This window comes from Pan troglodytes, chromosome 1, assembly GCF_028858775.2.
Source record: "Pan troglodytes isolate AG18354 chromosome 1, NHGRI_mPanTro3-v2.0_pri, whole genome shotgun sequence".
NCBI lineage: Eukaryota > Metazoa > Chordata > Mammalia > Primates > Hominidae > Pan > Pan troglodytes.
The window spans coordinates 12,728,537-12,747,130 of NC_072398.2; the positions used below are offsets into that span (position 1 = coordinate 12,728,537).

The window sequence follows — 18,594 nt, forward strand, 5'->3', positions numbered from 1 at the left end:
CAGCGTCTGCCAGACACCAAATCATCTTCATCTCTCCCTCAAAATGCGCTGTTATTATTATTGTAAGGTTCTTGTTTTGCTTTGTGTTGTGGATTGACCTGTGTCTCCACACAATTCCCATGTTGGCATCCTAACCCTCAGTACCTTAGAATGTGACTGTGTTTTGAAATGGGGTCCTTACAGAAGTAATCAAGTTAAAATGAGGTCATTGGGGTGGGCCCTAACTCAATATGACTGGCTTCCTTATGGAAAGGGGAAATTTGGACACAGACAGACAAACAAAGAGGGAAAACTATGTGAAGAAACACAGGGAGAAGCCAGCCAGCTACAAGCCATGAAGAGAGGCCTGGAGCAGGTCCTTCCCTCACAGCCCTCAGAAGGAACCGACCCTGGGCAGGGCGCAAGGTGGGCGGATCACCTGAGGTCAGGAGTTCAAGACCAGCCTAGCCAACAGGGTGAAACCCCGTCTCTACAAAAATTAGCTGGGCATGATGGTGGGTGCCTGTGATCCCAGCTGCTCAGAAGGCTGAGGCGGGAGAATCGCTTGAACCCAGGAGGCAAAGGTCGCAGTGGGCTGAGATCACGCCATTGCACTCTGGCCTGGGTGACAGAGCAAGTCTCAAAAAAAAAAAAAAAAAAAAGAAGGAACCAACCCTGCCGACACCTTGAGTTCAGATTTGTTGTAGCCTCCAGAGCTATGAGATGATGGTAAGTTTAAGTCACTTCATTTGTGGCACTTTGTTATGGCAGCCCTAATATACTAACACCAACATTTTAGAACTGCAGTCTCCCCTCTTCCTTCTCCCTGCCACAACCCAAATCCAGGCCCTTGGGATTACATCCCTAGGTGACTGCAATAGCCCTCAGGCTCTCCTGGCCTCAGTCTTTCTTCCTATCTAACCCCTAGACCATCCCCTGCTAGGATGACCTTTCTAGAACTCTGCCTTTTTACCCCATCATTCCACCGTCAGACTCTTTCGGGAACTTTCCAGGGTGTGGGACATCAAGTTCACACTCTTCCATCCTGGCATTCAAGACTTCCATTTGAACAACTCTTCCCAAAGTAGTGTTTACAGGAAACATGAGATGCAGGGGACATTTAACAGGTATGCCCCAGGGGTGGGAAAAACAAGTATTTCTCTGTTCAACTAAGCTTACCTGTCGATCAGGTGTCCTCTCTATCTTTTGCCTTTAGGGATATGTGCTGAGCTTCTCTAAGGGGGATTTTCTTAGTGTACTTGCCTACGGAGCTTCTGTGATTGGAGCATCCACAAACACTTCCACTCACCCTTCCCAGTTGGAGATTTTCAATGCCAAACTTGACTGTAAGCTCTAGGTATTCACCACTGTATCCGGAGACCCTAAGGGAGTGCTGGTAATACATTCTTGGCACTGAAATACTTGAAAGATGGAGGGATGAATGGATGTTTCACCATCTACCATCTGGCAATCTATTTCACATTTATCAAATACTGTCATAGCATTGCCTATTTCATGCAGGTCTCTGCCTCCCTGCTGTATGAACAGAGCAAACTCTTTAGCCCCCTAATAACTCTGCTCCATTTCCTCCCTCCTGTCCCAACCAAATGCCATGATTCAAGGCACAACACCAGTTTCACATCAACTAACTCAACTTCTTGACTTTGCATCTAAAAAGTATATTTCTATCTTTCCCCATCCAACCTTCTTTGAGTCCTGCCTCTGAAAAAGAGTTAAGGTTCTTACTTTTTTTTTTTTTTTTGACAAGATCTTGCTCTGTCACCCATGCTGGAGTGCAGTAGCACAATCACGGCTCACTGCAGCCTCAACCTCCCAGGCTCAAGTGATTCTCCTGCCTCAGCCTCCCAAGCAGCTGGGACTACAAGTGTGCACCACCACACCTAGCTAATTAAAAAGAAAGTTTTGGCTGGGTGCAGTGGCTCACACCTGTAATCTCAGCACTTTGGGAGGCCGAGGAGAGCAGATCACCTGAGGCCAGGAGTTAGAGACCAGTCTGGCCGATGTGGTGAGACCTATGGTGGTCTCTACTAAAAATGCAAAAATTAGCCAGGTGCAGTGGTGCACGCCTGTAGTCTGAGCTACTCGGGGGCTGAGGTAGGTAAATCGCTTGAACCCAGGAGGTGGAAGTTGCAGTGAGCTGAGATCACACCACTGCACTCCAGCCTGGGCGACAGAGTGAGACTCCATCTAAAAAAAAAAAAAGGAAAGAAAGACATTTTTTTTTTTAATAGAGATGGGGTCTCACTTTATTGCCCAGGATGGTCTTGAACTCCTGGTCTCAAGCAATTCTCCTGCCTCGGCCTCCCAAGGTGCTGGGATTACAGGCCTGAGTCACCATGCCTGGCTGAGGTTTTTACTTTTAAAATGCAAATTCATCTCTCTATGCCTTTGACGACTCTTATTTATCAAAATTATGTGTGCATATATCTTGAGTTCCTTGCCAGCTTACAGATTCCTTGAGGAAAATCTAGTGCTGTGTGTTTTCTACCAAACATATGTTATCAATAAATATTTGCTAAGAAAATGAATCCCCTCTACCTTCTATAGGAAAACATCCCATGTATTACCCCCCTTCCCTCTATTATTTTTAATCCTCCACTCCTGCTGATCCTTTTTCTTTCTAAAATCCTGAAGTCTCTCATCCTGAAAAGTAAAAAGGAAGCCTTTTCTGTACTTTCCAATACCTTCAAATAACATTTTAATATTTTTCTTTGCTACCTTAATGAATTTCTGGGTAGAACTGCATAAACACTCTCATACTCACTTCTTAACTCTTGCAAGTAAATCCAATGACGTCTTGGTAGGTCTCCCTCTTGACCACGCTGTGCCTCCTGAGGATGGTGACCATTCCTTCCTCGACACGTGAAGCGATGCCCTCCCCTGGCTTTTCCCTTTCTTTATTCAATACACAGTTATTGGGACCGACTATGTAGTAGGCATTGAAGATACAATTATGAGCAAAAAGACACAGGAGTCCCTGCCCTCAAGGGGCATAGCCTAATCAATGGGTGAAGACAATGAAATAGTCAGCAAACATGTGACTATGAACTAGGATCAGTGCTATGAAGGAAAGGATCGTTGCCTTGACCACAGATGGTTTTCTTCTCTGGCTATTCCTCTCGTTACCTCTGAGCTCCTTTCTTCCTCTGACCTCCAAGAGTAAGTGTTCCTCAAGGTTTCATCTTGGTTAACCTCTCCGCTTTCCTATAAGGACGATTTTCCTTGACAGTCTCATCCATGCCTAGGGCTTCAACTATAACCTCCCAATGCATGAATCCTAAGCACAGTACCTAGTGCTGTGTCATCTACACAAGCAGTCTCACTGGCACAACAAATCTCACATACCCCAAACTCCACACACCTTTATCTCCTCTTTCTGAACCAACCAACAAAGAAAACTCAATCCTAACAACACACACACATCTGATGGTCTTCTTCCTGAATTCTCTATTGATCTTGTCAATAGCATCCATCTCCCAGGCACAGGCTTTTAAGCCTGTCTCATCTTCTTTCAAGTCCCCTTAGGATCCCAGATAAGGTCATGAGAAAATCACTGAAAATCCCCAATACCTTCCACCACCCACCCCTCTCCAGCATTCAAGGCTCTGGGGCCCTGGTCTCAACTTACCTTCCAGCCTCATCACCTAAGATCTCTCAGGCCAAGTTCACTCTGTCACAGAATCTCCCCTCAGATCCTCTGTCTATACCAGGGGTGTCCAATATTTGGGCTTCCCTGGGCCACATTGGAAGAAAAGAATTGTCTTGGGCCACATGTAAAATATACTAATGCTAATCATAGCTGAAGAGCTTTAAAAAAAATCACAAAAAGGCCAGGCACAGTGGCTCACGCCTATAATCCTAACACTTTGGGAGGCTGAGGCAGGTGGATCACTTGAGGTCAGGAGTTCAAGATCAGCCTGGCCAACATGGCAAAACCCCGTCTCTACTAAAAATCCAAAAAGTTTAGCTGGGTGTGGTGGCGTGCACCTATAATCCCAGCTAACAGGGAGGCCGAGCCAGGAAAATTGCTTGAACCCAGGTGGCAGAAGTTGCAGTGAGCTGAGATCACACCACCGCACTCCAACCTGGGAGACAGAGCAAGATTCCATCTCAAAAAAAAAAAAATTGCAAAAAAATTCATAGTGTTTTAAGAACATTTACAGATTTGTGTTGGGCTGTGTTCTAAGCTGTCCTGGGCCACATAAGGCCTGCAGGCCATGGGTTGGACAAGCTTGGGCTATACCATTCTATCTACTGGGAGGGCTCTGGCTCTGGCCCTCAGACTCACATCCTAGAATCTATTTCTGTGTCAGATGGGCATACCATGCTGCCATTGACCGTGACATCATCATGATCATGGAGCAACAGGATGGCAAAACCATGGAGCAAACTGGATAAAATGTTTCTGAATTATTAAACAACAAAAGCAGGATATAGAACAATATCAAATTATTTGCAGGGTTTTTTTTTTGTTTGTTTGTTTTGGTTTGTTTTTGATTTTTGAGACGGAGTCTCACTCTGTTGCCTAGGCTGGAGTGCAGTGGTGTGATATCGGCTTACCACAACCTCCGCCTCCTGGGTTCAAGCAATTATCCTGCCTCAGCCTCCAGAGTAGCTGGGATAACAGGCACCCACCACCACGCCCGGCTAATTTTTATATTTATTTTATTTTATTTTTTAACCACTCTGGATCTCTATGTGTAAAGTGAGCATAATAATGGTACATCCTGCATAAGGTCATTTTGAAAACTATATGAGTTAGGCTGGATGCGGTGACTCACGCCTGTAATCCCAACACTTTGGGAGACTGAGGTGGGTGGATCACCTGAGGTCAGGAGTTCGAGACCAGCCTGGCCAACATGGTGAAACCCCGTCTCTACTAAAAGTACAAAAATTATCTGGGTGGGGTGGTGGGTGCCTGTTATCCCAGCTACTCTGGGGCTGAGGCAGGATAATCGCTTGTATTTTTAGTAGAGACAGGGTTTCTGTTTCCCCATGTTGGCCAGGCTGATCTCAAACTCCTAACCTCAGGTGGTCCACCCGCCTCGGCCCCCCAAAGTGCTGGGATTACAGGCATGAGCCACCGCGCCCAGGCTTATTTGCAGTTTTTGTAATTATGCATACAAAAATGTACAAAGGAATACAACGAAGTGACAAAAATAATTGTATTCGAGTGGTGGAATGGGCGATGCGCCTTTCATTGATCTAGAATCTAAATTTTATTTAGTATGCTTTTTAAAGTAACGCTTTTATTTTAGAATCATTTTAGATTTACAGAAAATTTGAGAAGACAGTGTAAAGAATTCCTATATATATATCCTATCCCCAGTTTCTCTTATTATGTACATCTTACATTAGTGGGATACATTTGTCGCAAGTAAATGAGCCAATAACTTAATGGTATTGTAGTTTCTTTCTTTCTTTTTTTTTTTTTTTTTTTGAGAGTCTTGCTCTGTCATCCATGCTGGAGTGCAGTAGCACAGTCACAGCTCACTGCAGCCACAGCCTCCCAGGCTCAAGCCGAGCATGATCTCGGCTCACTGGAACCTTCCTCTCCTGAGTTCAAGCAATTCTCCTGCCTTAGCCTCCCAGATAGCTGGGATTACAGGCACCCACCACCATGCCCAGCTAATTTTTGTATTTTTTGTAGGGACGGGGTTTCACCGTGTTGGCCAGGCTGGTCTAGAATTCCTGATCTCAGGTGATCTGCCCACTTCGGCCTCCCAAAGTGCTGGGATTACACGCATGAGCCACCGAGTTGGTCTGCAGTTTCTTAATGTAGTTTCTAAAACTAAAAAAACTTGTTTTGTAATCCAAATAAACAACATAGAAGACAATGTCATTATTTTCATAACTTCTAACTCCAACTTAGTATCCTAATATTTATTATTTTTCTTATTTTTATTGTATTACCTTAGACTCCTCTTGGCATGGATTCTTGGCTACAAACTGGAACCTAATTTTTTTTTTTTTTTTTGGTGGCAGGGTCTGGCTCTGTCTCCCAGGCTGGAGTGCAGTGGCACAATTTCCATTCCCTGCAACCTCTGCTTCCCAGGTTTAAGCGATCCTCTCACCTCAGCCTCCTGAGCAGCTGGGACCATGGGACCACAGGTGTGGTTAATTTTTGTATTTTTTGTAGAGTTCAGGTTTTGCCGACCTTGGCCTCCCAAAGTGCTGGGATTACAGGTGTGAGCCTCCGTACCCAGCTGGAACAAATTTTTGCTTTACCTTCATTTGCCATATGCTTGTGCATGTCGTTAAAGTAATTAAAACTTTATTGATTGATAAAGGTCCTAGGAAATGTTTTCCTTAAAGTATCATGGAAATTGTTTACACATCTGAGCCTTACACACATCCGAGAATCAAACTGTGTGCACTGCCTCTCCAACAAGTCTATAAGGTCTGCCTGGGGTCTTATCTTCCACCTCCTCCTCCTGTATTTTTTATGTCCAAGAATACCCAGTTCAGATTGGTCTTAGAGTATATCCTCAATAAATACCAGTTGTAATAAGCTGTAGAAGTTGAATAGTTCTAGTAGGTGGGGTATTGATTTTAAATAACTAAACGTAAAGGGTTCTTTCTGAAATTGCACTTGAAATGTCAGACCTTAGTGTTTTGTTTTGTTTAAGAGACAGGTCTTGCTATGTTGCCAGACTAGCCTCAAACTCCAGTTCTCAAGCGATCCTCCCACCTCAGCCTCCTGAGTAGCTGGGACCACAGGCATGCCTGGCTTAGACTTTAATTTTTGACACTAGGACACTATGATGTTTTTCCTCGGCATCACTCGAAAAAGGAAGCTCAAATTAATCCTTAGTAGAAGCAGATTTTAGTTCTTAAATTATAAAAATCACTAAAAAGGCAGATAATAATTATTCTAAAGAACATACTTCCAGCTTGCTTTTATTTTATTTATTTATTTATTTTAAGACAGAGTCTCACTCTGTCACCTAGGCTGGAGTGCAGTGGCACAATCTCAGCTCACTGCAAACTCCACCTGCTGGTTCAAGCAATTCTCCTGCCTCAGCTTCCCAAGTAGTTGGGATTACAGGCGCCTGCCACTGCACCTGCTAATTATTGTAGTTTTAGTAGAGACAGGGTTTCACCATCTTGGCCAGGCTGGTCTTAAACTCCTGACCTCGTGATCCACCTGCCTCAGCCCCACAAAGTGTTGGGATTATAGGCGTGAGCCACCGAGCTCGGCCTCCAGCTTGCTTTTAATGTCTGAACTATAGAATGGAGTGTGTGTTGTTTTCTTCTTTTAAACGTTTCTCCCTGGTGAATTTTCTTTGTTCTAACTGCCAAGTTCATTTCAAAGAATCCTTCTGAGTATCTAGCAGTTAAAACAAATCCTATAGATTACACAAAGAAATAGTCAACAGAAGCAGCCAGCTGCTTATAGTACTACTTTTTATAGGAGAAGAAGACATTTTGTTTTAAAATAGAACTTTAAAAATCTCAAAGAGGTATTTCCCCTATTTTTTTAGTTGATAAATATATTTTCACCTTTTAGGATAGTATTTACTTGATATAGCCAAAATTATAACACTGAAATTAGGAAAAATGCTGAACAGTGTGCTAACATATATTCTGTACCTCATCTTAAGTGGTTTTGGAAAATCCCTAAAAGTAAACTACATGAAAAACTTAGCACTCTTTTATCTTCAAGGAAGTCTACATGTTACCAAAAAAATTCGAGGAGCAAAATTTTGTTTAAAAATTAGGATTATGAGAAGAACAAATTTATACTTTCAGTTTACTAAACTAGTTTAAATTCAGTAAGCACAGAAGCCCATTATTAGATTGTAATTTCAAGGAAAATGTTGAGTATCAGGAGTAAAGAGTGAAGTCTGATATTCACAATTAATGGTTGAAAATTCCCCAAAACAAAGTTAAAAGTAGCACCACTGACCATTTTCAAGACAGTTATGTGTTTTAATTTAAACTGCTTATTTTATCAACTATTGTGTAACTTCTCTTTATTACAGAGGTGATTTGACTACCCAACAATGTTACTATTAAAGACTTTATTACAGAGTGATGTTTTAAAGCAAGACTAGGCAAAACTTGTTACAAATTAACTTGATGTTATATATAGAAGGAGCAGAACTGAATCAGCCTATTTGAGGAAAGACATGCCTTTGAGATACTGAATGCTGTAAATATAGTTAAGCAACTCTGCTAACGAGCTTTGGGAGAGAGAACAGAGGTGGCTTGGACAGTACAAGAAGTAACTGACCAAGGAAGTCCCCAGAAAGATGTATGTCAAAAGGTGGAACAGTGGAATGACAGGCAATTCTTAACTTTCTGTGTGTACTTTTTTGCACAACTTGAACTTTAAAATAATGAACATTCTGGCCAGGTGCAGTGGCTCAAGCCTGTAATACCAGCACTTTGGGAGGCCTAGGTGGACAGATCACTTGAGGCCAAGAGTTCGAGACTAGCCTGGCCAACATGGCAAAACCCCATCTCTACTAAAAATTCAAAAAAAAAAAATTAGCGGGTCATGGTGGCGGGCGCCTGTAGTCCCAGCTACTCGGGAGACTGAGGCAGGAGAATGGCGTGAACCTGGGAGGTGGAGCTTGCAGTGAGCCGAGATCGCACCACTGCACTCCAGCCTGGATGACAGAGCGAGACTCCGTCAAAATAAATAAATAAATAAATAAAGTAGCCGGGCATGGTGGCGCACACCTGTGATCTCAGCTACTCAGGAGGCTGAGGCACGAGAATCTCTTGAACCCAGGAGGCAGAGGTTACAGTGAGCCGAGATCGCACCACTGCACTCCAGAGTGAGACTGCCTCAAAAAAAAAAAAAAAAAAATCTCTCCCTCTCCCTCTCCCGCTCCCGCTCCCTCTCCCTCTGCACAGTCTCCCTCTGATGCCGAGCCGAGGCTGGACTGTACTGCCGCCTCTCCCCTTTGCACGGTCTCCCTCTGATGCCCAGCTGAGGCTGGACTGTACCGACGCCATCTCGGCTCACTGCAACCTCCCTGCCTGATTCTCCTGCCTCAGCCTGCCGAGTGCCTGGGATTGCAGGCGCGCGTCGCAACGCCTGACTGGTTTTTGTATTTTTTGGTGGAGACGGGGTTTCACCCTGTTGGCCGGGCGTGTCTCCAGCTCCTGACCGCGAGTGATCTGCCAGCCTCGGCCTCCCGAGGTGCCGGGATTGCAGACGGAGTCTCGCTCACTCAGTGCTCAATGTTGCCCAGGCTGGAGGGCACTGGCGTGGTCTCAGCTCGCTACAACCTCCACCTCCCAGCCGCCTGCCTTGGCCTCCCAAAGTGCCGAGATTGCAGCCTCTGCCCGGCCGCCACCCTGTCTGGGAAGTGAGGAGCGTCTCTGCCCGGCCGCCCATCGTCTGGGATGTGAGGAGCCCCTCTGCCCGGCAGCCCAGTCTGGGAAGTGAGGAGCCTCTTCCCGGCCGCCATCCTCTCTAGGAAGTGAGGAGAGCCTCTTCCAGGCCGCCATCCAGTCTAGGAAGTGAGGAGCGTCTCCGCCCGGCCGCCCATGTCTGGGATGTGGGGAGCGCCTCTACCCAGCAGCGACCCCTTCTGGGAACTGAGGAGTGTCTCTGACTAGCCGCCCCGTCTGAGAAGTGAGGAGCCCCTCTGCCCGGCCGCCACCCCGTCTGGGAGGTGTACCCAACAGCTCATTGAGAACAGGCCATGATGACGATGGCGGTTTTGTCTAATAGAAAGGGGTGAAGTGTGGGGAAAAGAAAGAGAGATCAGATTGTTACTGTGTCTGTGTGGAAAGAAGTAGACATAGGAGACTCCATTTTGTTCTGTACTAAGAAAAATTCTTCTGCCTTGGGATGCTGTTAATCTATAACTTTGCCCCCAACCCCGTGCTCTCTGAAACATGTGCTGTGTCCACTCAGGGTTAATTGGATTAAGGGCGGTGCAAGATGTGCTTTGTTAAACAGATGCTTGAAGGCAGCGTGATCCTTAAGAGTCATCACCACTCCCTAATCTCAAGTACCCAGGGACACAAACACTGCTGAAGGCGGCAGGGCCCTCTGCCTAGGAAAACCAGAGACCTTTGTTCACATGTTTATCTGCTGACCTTCCCTCCACTATTGTCCTATGACCCTGCCAAATCCCCCTGTCTGTGAAACACCCAAGAATGATCAATAAATACTAAAAAAATAAAATAAAATAAATAAACAAAAAAATTTACAATTAAAAAATATGAATTCTTTTATAATCATAACACAATAAACATATTTCCTTTTTGGAAAAAGATAATAGAAATAATATGTTAAAGTTTGACATCTGATATCTAAAAAAATTAAAGTTTTATAAAGCATTACAAGTATTATATTAGAGTATCTAGTTTTGTTGTGCCTTAAAGAATTTGCTCATCCACAGAGTGCCAACTGCATTAGAAAGAAAACAACTCTCCTTTCTAACTCACCAGCATTGATTTTCTGTTGTTGGCATGTAGAAGAGTATTTCAAAGAATGAATGAAAGCTATAATATTTATTAGAAGTAAAAAAGTTCTAAAGATATGCTACCTTACTGGGATGCTTAGGGACCATTTGCAAACCCTGTTTATGATCTAGAAATCCTGTTTTTCATTTTTTATTTGTAAAACTCTATAACTCTCAAAAAATTTTAGGTGGATTATCATGTACCTAAGGGTAAAATATAGTTGAAATTATTCTTACCTGATTTTTCATATCTGAATTTCGTGGGCAGTTCAAAGTAATTGTATCACATTCTTCAGCTAGGAAAAAAAAAAAAAAAAGAAAGAAACAAAGTGTGATTTTAAAAAGCACACACTCCGTGGTGTAAGACCTAAAATTAAGGTTCAGTGTCACATGCTGCCTTGGCATCTGGTAAAATCAGAAGGGCTGGACTACAAATTCCTCTCCAAATTCTGCTCTTAAGGATAAGATCCCCCAGCTAAACAATGCTCCTTATCAAGAGATTAGGCACAATTCCTGCTTATTTTTTATTTTTATTTTTAAAATAAGAGACAGGGGCAGGCGGATCACCTGAGGTTGGGAGCTTGGGACCAGCCTGACCAACATGGAGAAACCCCCGTCTCTACTAAAAATACAAAATTAGCCAAGAGTGGTAGCGCATGCCTGTAATCCTAGCTACTCTGGAGGCTGAGGCAGGAGAATCACTTGAACTCAGGAGACAAAGTTTGCAGTGAGCTGAGACCACGCCATTGCACTCCAGCCTGGAGAACAAGAGCAAAACTCCGTCTCAAAAAAATAAAAATAAGAGACAGAGGGTCTCACTCTGTCATCCAGGCTGGAGTGCATCTCACAGTAACTTGGAACTCCTAGGCTCATGTGATCCTCCCACCTCAGCCTCCCAAGTATCTGGGAAGATAGGCATGTGCCACCACACCAAGCTAAGTAAGATATAGGGCCTCACTGTGTTGTCCATGCTGGTTTTGAACTCCTGGCCTCAAGTGATTCTCCTGCCTTGGCCTCCCAAAGTGTTGGGATTACTAGTGTGAGCCACTGTGACTGCCCCCTGCTTACTTTTGGGTAGTGGGTTTCAGTTTCCTACCAACATGTGGAATTATTCAAACAGGCTGATCACGAACTCACATGGGAACCAGAAGGCAGCCCACCCTTTTGATGCCACAATGTTTGTCTCACACAGCCCATGGTTTTTTGCTCTGCTCTCAAGTACAACATCTGTGTCCCCCTGCGTGGCTCTGTGTGATGGGCAGTGTCCTCCTCCCCTGGGCTGTGCGTATATGTGACTCATAAACTGCTGCTGATCTTGTCTCTCCAGTGTTGGATGTGTGTGTTTGTCCATCCCCATAATCCTAGAGCAGGGGTGAGGAGAAGGTGATCAAAACAACTGGCATGATAGCCAGGAGTGGTGGCTCACGCCTGTAATGACAGCTATCCAGGAGGCTGAGGCAGGAGGAGCACTTGAGGCAGGAGTTTAAGAGCAGCCTGGGCAACCCAGTGAGACCCAGTCTCAAAAAACTTAAAAATTAGCCAGGCATGGTGGTGTGTGCCTGTAGTCCCAGCTACTTGGGAGGCTGAGAGAGGAGGATCACTTGAGCCCAGGAGTTCAAGGCTGCAGTGAGCTCTGATCGATCATGCCACTGCACTCCAGCCTGGGGGACAGAGTGAGACCCTGTCTCCAAAAAAAAAAAAAAAAAAAAGACAAGAAAAATAAAAGAAAAGAAACAACTGGCATAATGAACAGGATGACCCAACCACAATCAAGGACATTTGGTCAGATTTCATTAACTGCTCTCGGCTAACCAACTTCACTAATACCATGCAGGCTGCCTGGGATAGAATTGACAATTACTGGAAGATTTGCACTCTGGCCTATGCAATGCTGTGTTGTCTTTGTTGATTGTTTGCTATCTCATCCCAAGATGAAAACTGTTGTGAACTGACTGGACCCCAGAGCTGTCAGTCTGGGCCTGTGTTTGGCAGGTGGTCTCTTGAGGCTCCCATCTGTAAAGACGGTGGTAGCACATCCCCCTAACCGGTTGCTGCTTAAGTCCCACTTATCAAGGGACAGGTGCAAGCTCTCTTAGCAATACAACTAGCTTGGTGACCATCACTGGCCACTTGGGGCAGCTGTACAGACACTGTTTGTGAAGTGCATCCCCAGGTCAGCCATGGGGGCGGTCCTTTGCAGACAGAGGTTTGCAGAAAGGAAGGAGAGAGACCAGGGAGTTCTCCAGGGGAGTTTCCCTGGTGCCCTAGTTGCTGCTAAGGCAAGGGCAGTGACCCTGCCCGTCCCCTCAGCTGCTGCTTCCCTTGCTGCTGCCCATGTGTTCTCCTGACCCCCAGGGGCATCGAGGTACACAGCCATGGCAGTCTGTGGCCCAGGTGCTAATGAAGAAAGAAAACGGGAAAAGCATTTGGTACTCAACTGCTCTCTCGGCACAGAGCCCCTGGCGAGCGCACCCAGCTGTGCTTAGCGCTGCTGCTTCCAACACGCCAAAGAGCTCATATTGCCATAGTGGGTTTAATGTCCCCACTTGGGCCACAGACAAAACCACCTGGCTGGATGAGGACCCCATCCCCAGGGAGACCGACTGGCATTCCCTGGAGGAAGAGGTGGCTGCCTGCGACGGGGGCCACCTGGCTCCCAACACTTTGCTCGTAACCTCCCAGAAGGTCCCTTGGGACATATGGAGACAAAAACTGAAAGCCACAACTTTATGTGGCTAGAAATCCAAAATATTCTGAGGGCATTTGTACAAGACAGGAAAAAATCCATAAACAAATCAGTTAATTAATTAAGGAAAACCCTCATGGCAGAAAAGACAAAGTTGTAGCAGAGTCCCTCCATCTCTGGGTTACAGGCCAGCACTCTTCCATTGGGCTGGACCACGCTGCAGCTTATGCCCCTGTTGCAGCAAAGATCCTGATCCTCAGAGTTGTAGGGAAACCTCCTGGTAGCCCCGGGGCACAGTAAAAGGGTTAATTCACCCTGACACAAGCCCACAGTTTTTAAACTATATGAGAGCAACCACTGCCACAGGGAAGGCCCCACCCCTGATGATACTGATTTGAGGTTCTCTGGGGGAAGAAATTTATCAATATGAGCAGAGTAGAGAAGACTGCCCCTGCCAAAAATATATCCAGTGACCATAAAAAGGGAATGAAAGAGAGATAAAAAGAAACCTGGACACAAAGGAGAAGACAGGTTGGGTGTGGTGGCTCACACCTGTAATCCCAGCACTTTGGGAGGCCAAGATGGGAGGGTTGCTTGAGGGCCCAGAGTTCAAAATCAGCCCAGGCAACACAGTAAGACCCTATTTCTACAAAAAGTTTAAAAATTAGCTGGGCATGGTGTCACATGCCTATCGTCCCAGCTATTTGGGAGGCTGAGGTGGGAGGATCACTTGGCTCCCTGATCACACCACCGCACCTCAGCCCTGAGTGACAGAGCAACGTCCTGTTCCAAAAAAAAAGATGCTTCACAGTGGATTACTACAATTTTATTTTATTTATTTATTTTTCGAGACGGAGTCTTGTTCTGTCACCCAGGCTGGAGTGCAGTGGTGCGATCTCAGCTCACTGCAACCTCCATTTCCCAGGTTTGAGTGATTCTCCTACCCCAGATTCCCAAGAAGCTAGGATTACAGATGCCCACCACCACGCCCGGCTAATTTTTGTATTTTTAGTAGAGACAGGGTTTCACCATGTTGTCCAGGCTGGTTTTGAGCTCCTGACCTCAAGTGATCTGCCCACCTCGGCCTCGCAAAGTGCTGGGATTACAGGTGTGAGCCACTGCATCTAGCCAGATTACTACACTTTTACTGCTGTGGTCTCATCCCTTAAGGCTTCCATACCCCATGCCTAATATGATTGGAAAACACTGACTCCATCCAATTAGTGACTAGAAAATATTTTGCTATTATAGATTTGCCTAATATGTTCTGTTCAGTGACTATCTCAATAGTCTCTCAATCAAAGTTTGCCTTCATCTGCAAACAGACATGATACATCTTTACAAGGCACCCATGGGGCATTTCAAGAGCCTGGTCATCACACACAGGCTTTGCAGGCAAGATCTAACTGCATCCTACTTTCTCAGTCTCATGAGTGTGATGACATTACATGGATGAGATCCTCCTCTGAGGACATTCTCACTTGACATTTTCATGCAGGCCACAGAATACAGTACTCACAACAATGCTCACGGAAAGAGATGGGCCACTGCCCCACACATAGCGCAAGGCCCTGCCACCTTGGTGAAATTCCTGAAAATTACTTGGTAAACTAAGGGCTGCTCCCACCCAAACACTGTCAATAAATAGCTATTGACCCTCTCTGCACCCACAATGTGAATACAAGTCTAGTATATTTTTAGCTCTTTTTTGGGTTCTGGTGGCAACATATTTCTCATTTACAAATTTAATCTCATTGATGCCAGTACTTGCAAGTCAGCTCAATGTAAATTTGGGCCCCTCCAATAAAAGTCTACAACAGGCAGTCCCATTAGGACCCCCAGAGATTTCTGGAGCTTCAGCAACCTCCTCTCATTCCTCCTGAAGTCTCTGGACCACCCACGATAGCTGAAAGTTGTCCATAGGCTTTTGATGCAAGAAACTGCCCTCCCAGGCCCTGTTCTATACATTATTAGAGCAGCAACTGCTAGCTGCATACTGGGCTCTCTTGGAAATAGAGGCTGTCATTAAACACTAGCTGTGACCCTCCATACTGCGCTGTCCATTATGCCTTGGGTCATGGAAGCAAAATCCTGGAAGCTCTGCATGGTTACCAAGGCCTCCTTGATACAGGATGGAGCTAAACCCGGGCACTCTGGAATATTCCATCTGCAGGAAGGGGTGGCTTCCCCCATCCCTCACCAGAGCCCATAGTGCTGGAAAAAGTCACCCCTCTTGCAGACTCCTAGGTTATCTGGGGAGCCCCTTCAAAGCAACTGAGTGAAGAGCAATGGGAATTTGTAGACTTTACAGATGACATCACCCCCATCATACACGATGAAGCTCAGCAGACAGTTGCTGCTTTCCATCCCTTAACCAGGATATCCCTGATAAAGGAAGGACCCAAGATTAGCAAAACTGGCCAAACTTCAGGCAGTCATCTTATTGCTGGATGTCCTGGCCAACAAATCGCCCCATCTGCACAGTTTTTATAAATTTTTGGACCATTGCCTAAGAGTTGCACCCTTTGTGGTAAAGAACTCTCAGAATCTCTTGCCTCAAATACACCCAAACTATAAATAAAGAAACAGATGTCTCTATGTACAGCAAGGCCACCATACAAGGCTTCAGCAGAACATTTCCAGTCTCCTTTGGAGTCCCACTTATTACTGACAGTGAGCAAGACACTCATTTCTCTTCTAAGAACATACAATGCCAGGCTCTTAAGCCATTCAATGAAACTTCCACCTCCCCTCTCATATCAGGCAGCAGGTTCGATTGAGAGGCATAATGAAATCTTCAAGAAACTCCTATGTAAGTTACTGGGTGTCACTATTGCCACAGGCCTTAATGAATCTAAATCCGCAACCTCTGGGGACATGTACTCCCTACACCAATGCCACACGGGTTCCTCAACTGCCTTTACTGGCCATCAGGGGGACACCTCTAAAGTTCCTGTTTTTGATGACCATCTCACCATGTGGCCCTCTCCCTCCTGGTCAAGTGCCTTCCTTGCTTCTTAGTGGGGCATTTCTATTCCCTAGAAGTCTCAGCCATCATCAAGGTTTAAATTTATGCCATGGCATCTAGGGGTGAACTGTTGTATAAGACCTAACATTGAGACTCAATTTATGTGCTGCCTTGACATTGGTAGAACTGGGAAGGGCTCACACCTGTAATTCCAGCACTTTGGGAGGCCAATGTGGGTGGATCAGCTGAGGTCAGGAGTTAGAGACCAGTTAGAGGTTAGGTTAACATGGTGAAACCCCATCTTTACTAAAAATACAAAACTTAGCCAGGCGTGGTGGCGGGCATCTGTAATCCCAACTACACAGGAGGCTGCGGCAGGAGAATGGCTTGAACTTGGGAGGCAGAGGTTGCAGTGAGCCGAGATTGAGCCACTGCACCCCAGCCTGGGCGACAGAGTGAGACTCTGTCTCAAAAAAAAAAAAAAAAAAGAACTGGGAAGGTCTTGAATGGCCTAACCACAAGTCTCCTTCCCACTCTGCTCCCATGGCCAAAGTCCCCTAGCCAAACAACGCCCCTTACCAAGGGGACCACGCACAGTCCTTGTTCTCTTTTTGTAATGGGCTTCATTTCCCCTGATTCCATGGACTTAACTCAAACAAGCCAATCACATCCTGACAACCAGGAGGCACCCCACTTGCTTAATACCATAAAGCCTGTCTGACAGCCCCTTGTTGTTTGCTCTGCTCCTAAGTGCAACCCCCATGTGGCCCTGCATGACACGCAGTGTCCTCCCCTCCTGGACTGAGTATACATGACTCATAAATTCCTGTCGATCTCATCTGTTAAGTGTTGAGTGTCATGTGTTTGGCCATCCCTGTAACCCTAAGATGGAATCCCTCCCTCACCAACAGGGTGAAGAGGAGACAATCAAAACACATTCTCCCCTGGCAGGGCACGGTGGCTCACACCTGTAATCCCAGCACTTTGGGAGGCCGAGGCAGGTGGATCACCTGAGGTCAGGACTTCGAGACCAGCCTGGCCAACATGGTGAAACCACATCTCTACTAAAAATACAAAAATTAACTTGGTGTGGTGGCGGGTGCCTGTAATCTCAGCTACTCAGGAGGCTGAGGCAGGAGAATTGCTTGAACTCAGGAGTGCAGTGAGCCAAGACCGTGCCACTGTACTCCAGCCTAGGTGACAGAGCGAGACTCCATCTCAAAAAAAAAATTCTCCCCTGATTAACAACGTGATATCAAATTCCAGTGTGTTCATTCGTCTGTCATTTTACTAAGCCTTTCAGACAGTAGTGAGTGGGATTATACTTGTCCCAACAGCTCACCCTCCTAAAGGTCAAACCTAAACCATTTTGGTTCTCTTGTTCAAGTTCAGGTTGCCAGTGAAAAGCAAAGGAACTTGAAATTCATGTTAAACATTTAACATCTTTCCATATGAATTGCTAGGAAGCAACTTCCATTCCAAAGTTGTGTTAACTTCACAGTTTTCCCACCTGTGGTGAAGATGGTACAAAATAGCTTAAAAACTGATTTTGTTCCATCAGATTCTAATCTTTAGTCACAGAATTCAAGGCCATACTCTAAACTTTAAGGTTGGCAGAAATATATTATAACAGAAATTTTAGCACCACGTAAATGTTTAAAGTTATTTAGCCTTAAATACAGAACCATTTAACTCAGGGTTGAAAAGTCAGGATGAAGTGAGGGATTGATTGATTAAGCCATTTGATTTTTACCTTCATTAGCAGTCTTTTTATTTTATGTATTTATTTATTTTGAAACAAAGTCTCACTTTGTTGTCCAGGGTGGAGTGCAGTGGCATGATCTCAGCTCTCTGCAATCTCTGCCTCCCAGGTTCAAGCGATTCTCGTGCCTCAGCCACTCCAGTATCTGGGATTACAGGTGCGTGCCACCACCACACCTGACTAATTTTATTTTTGTATTTTTAGTAGAGACAGGGTATCGCCATGTTGACCAGGCTGGTCTGGAACTCCTGGCCTCAAGTAATCCACCCGCCTTGGCCACCCAAAGTGCTGGGATTACAGGCGTGAGTCACCGTCCATGCATTAGCATTCATTCACCTATTATGCGCTGAGCTGCTAGATTGGTTCAAATAAGGGACCATGTATATTCATTGTCTCACACACAATTCTGACTGGAATAAAAGACTTTCTTTTCATAATAGTATTATCTGGGAAACCCAAGCTAAAAGTGTGGTCTTTGCCTGAGGCTGTGTATGTTATCTTTTTACAGCTAGAGCGGTCGCCATCTGACCCAGGCTTGCCTCGCTCTCAGCTCTCCTGCCTGTCAGTCAGAGTGCTGAGCTCTCCCCCAGACCGCCTTAGTTGGAATCTCCAGGGGCCCAGAAGTCTGCGTTGTTGACAAGCATCCCCACATTCTGATGCACACTGAAGTGTCATTCGTCACAGCCCAACGTAATAGGCGTGTGACTTCAATCACAGTCATCCCCACAATGTCAAAATTATTAACCCA

At 45.5% G+C, this 18,594-nt stretch overlaps 1 protein-coding gene across 5 annotated transcripts in view; it reads right to left on the minus strand.

Moving 5' to 3' along the window:
* EDARADD (EDAR associated death domain) overlaps positions 1-18,594 on the minus strand; it is a 137,560-nt gene that overhangs the window by 47,806 nt on the left and 71,160 nt on the right. For all 5 annotated transcript variants that reach the window (XM_063790385.1, XM_063790380.1, XM_054660605.2 and 2 more), the window contains one exon: positions 10,668-10,726. In XM_063790385.1, the coding sequence (XP_063646455.1) occupies positions 10,668-10,726 (59 nt within the window). The remainder of the gene's footprint in view (positions 1-10,667; positions 10,727-18,594) is intronic.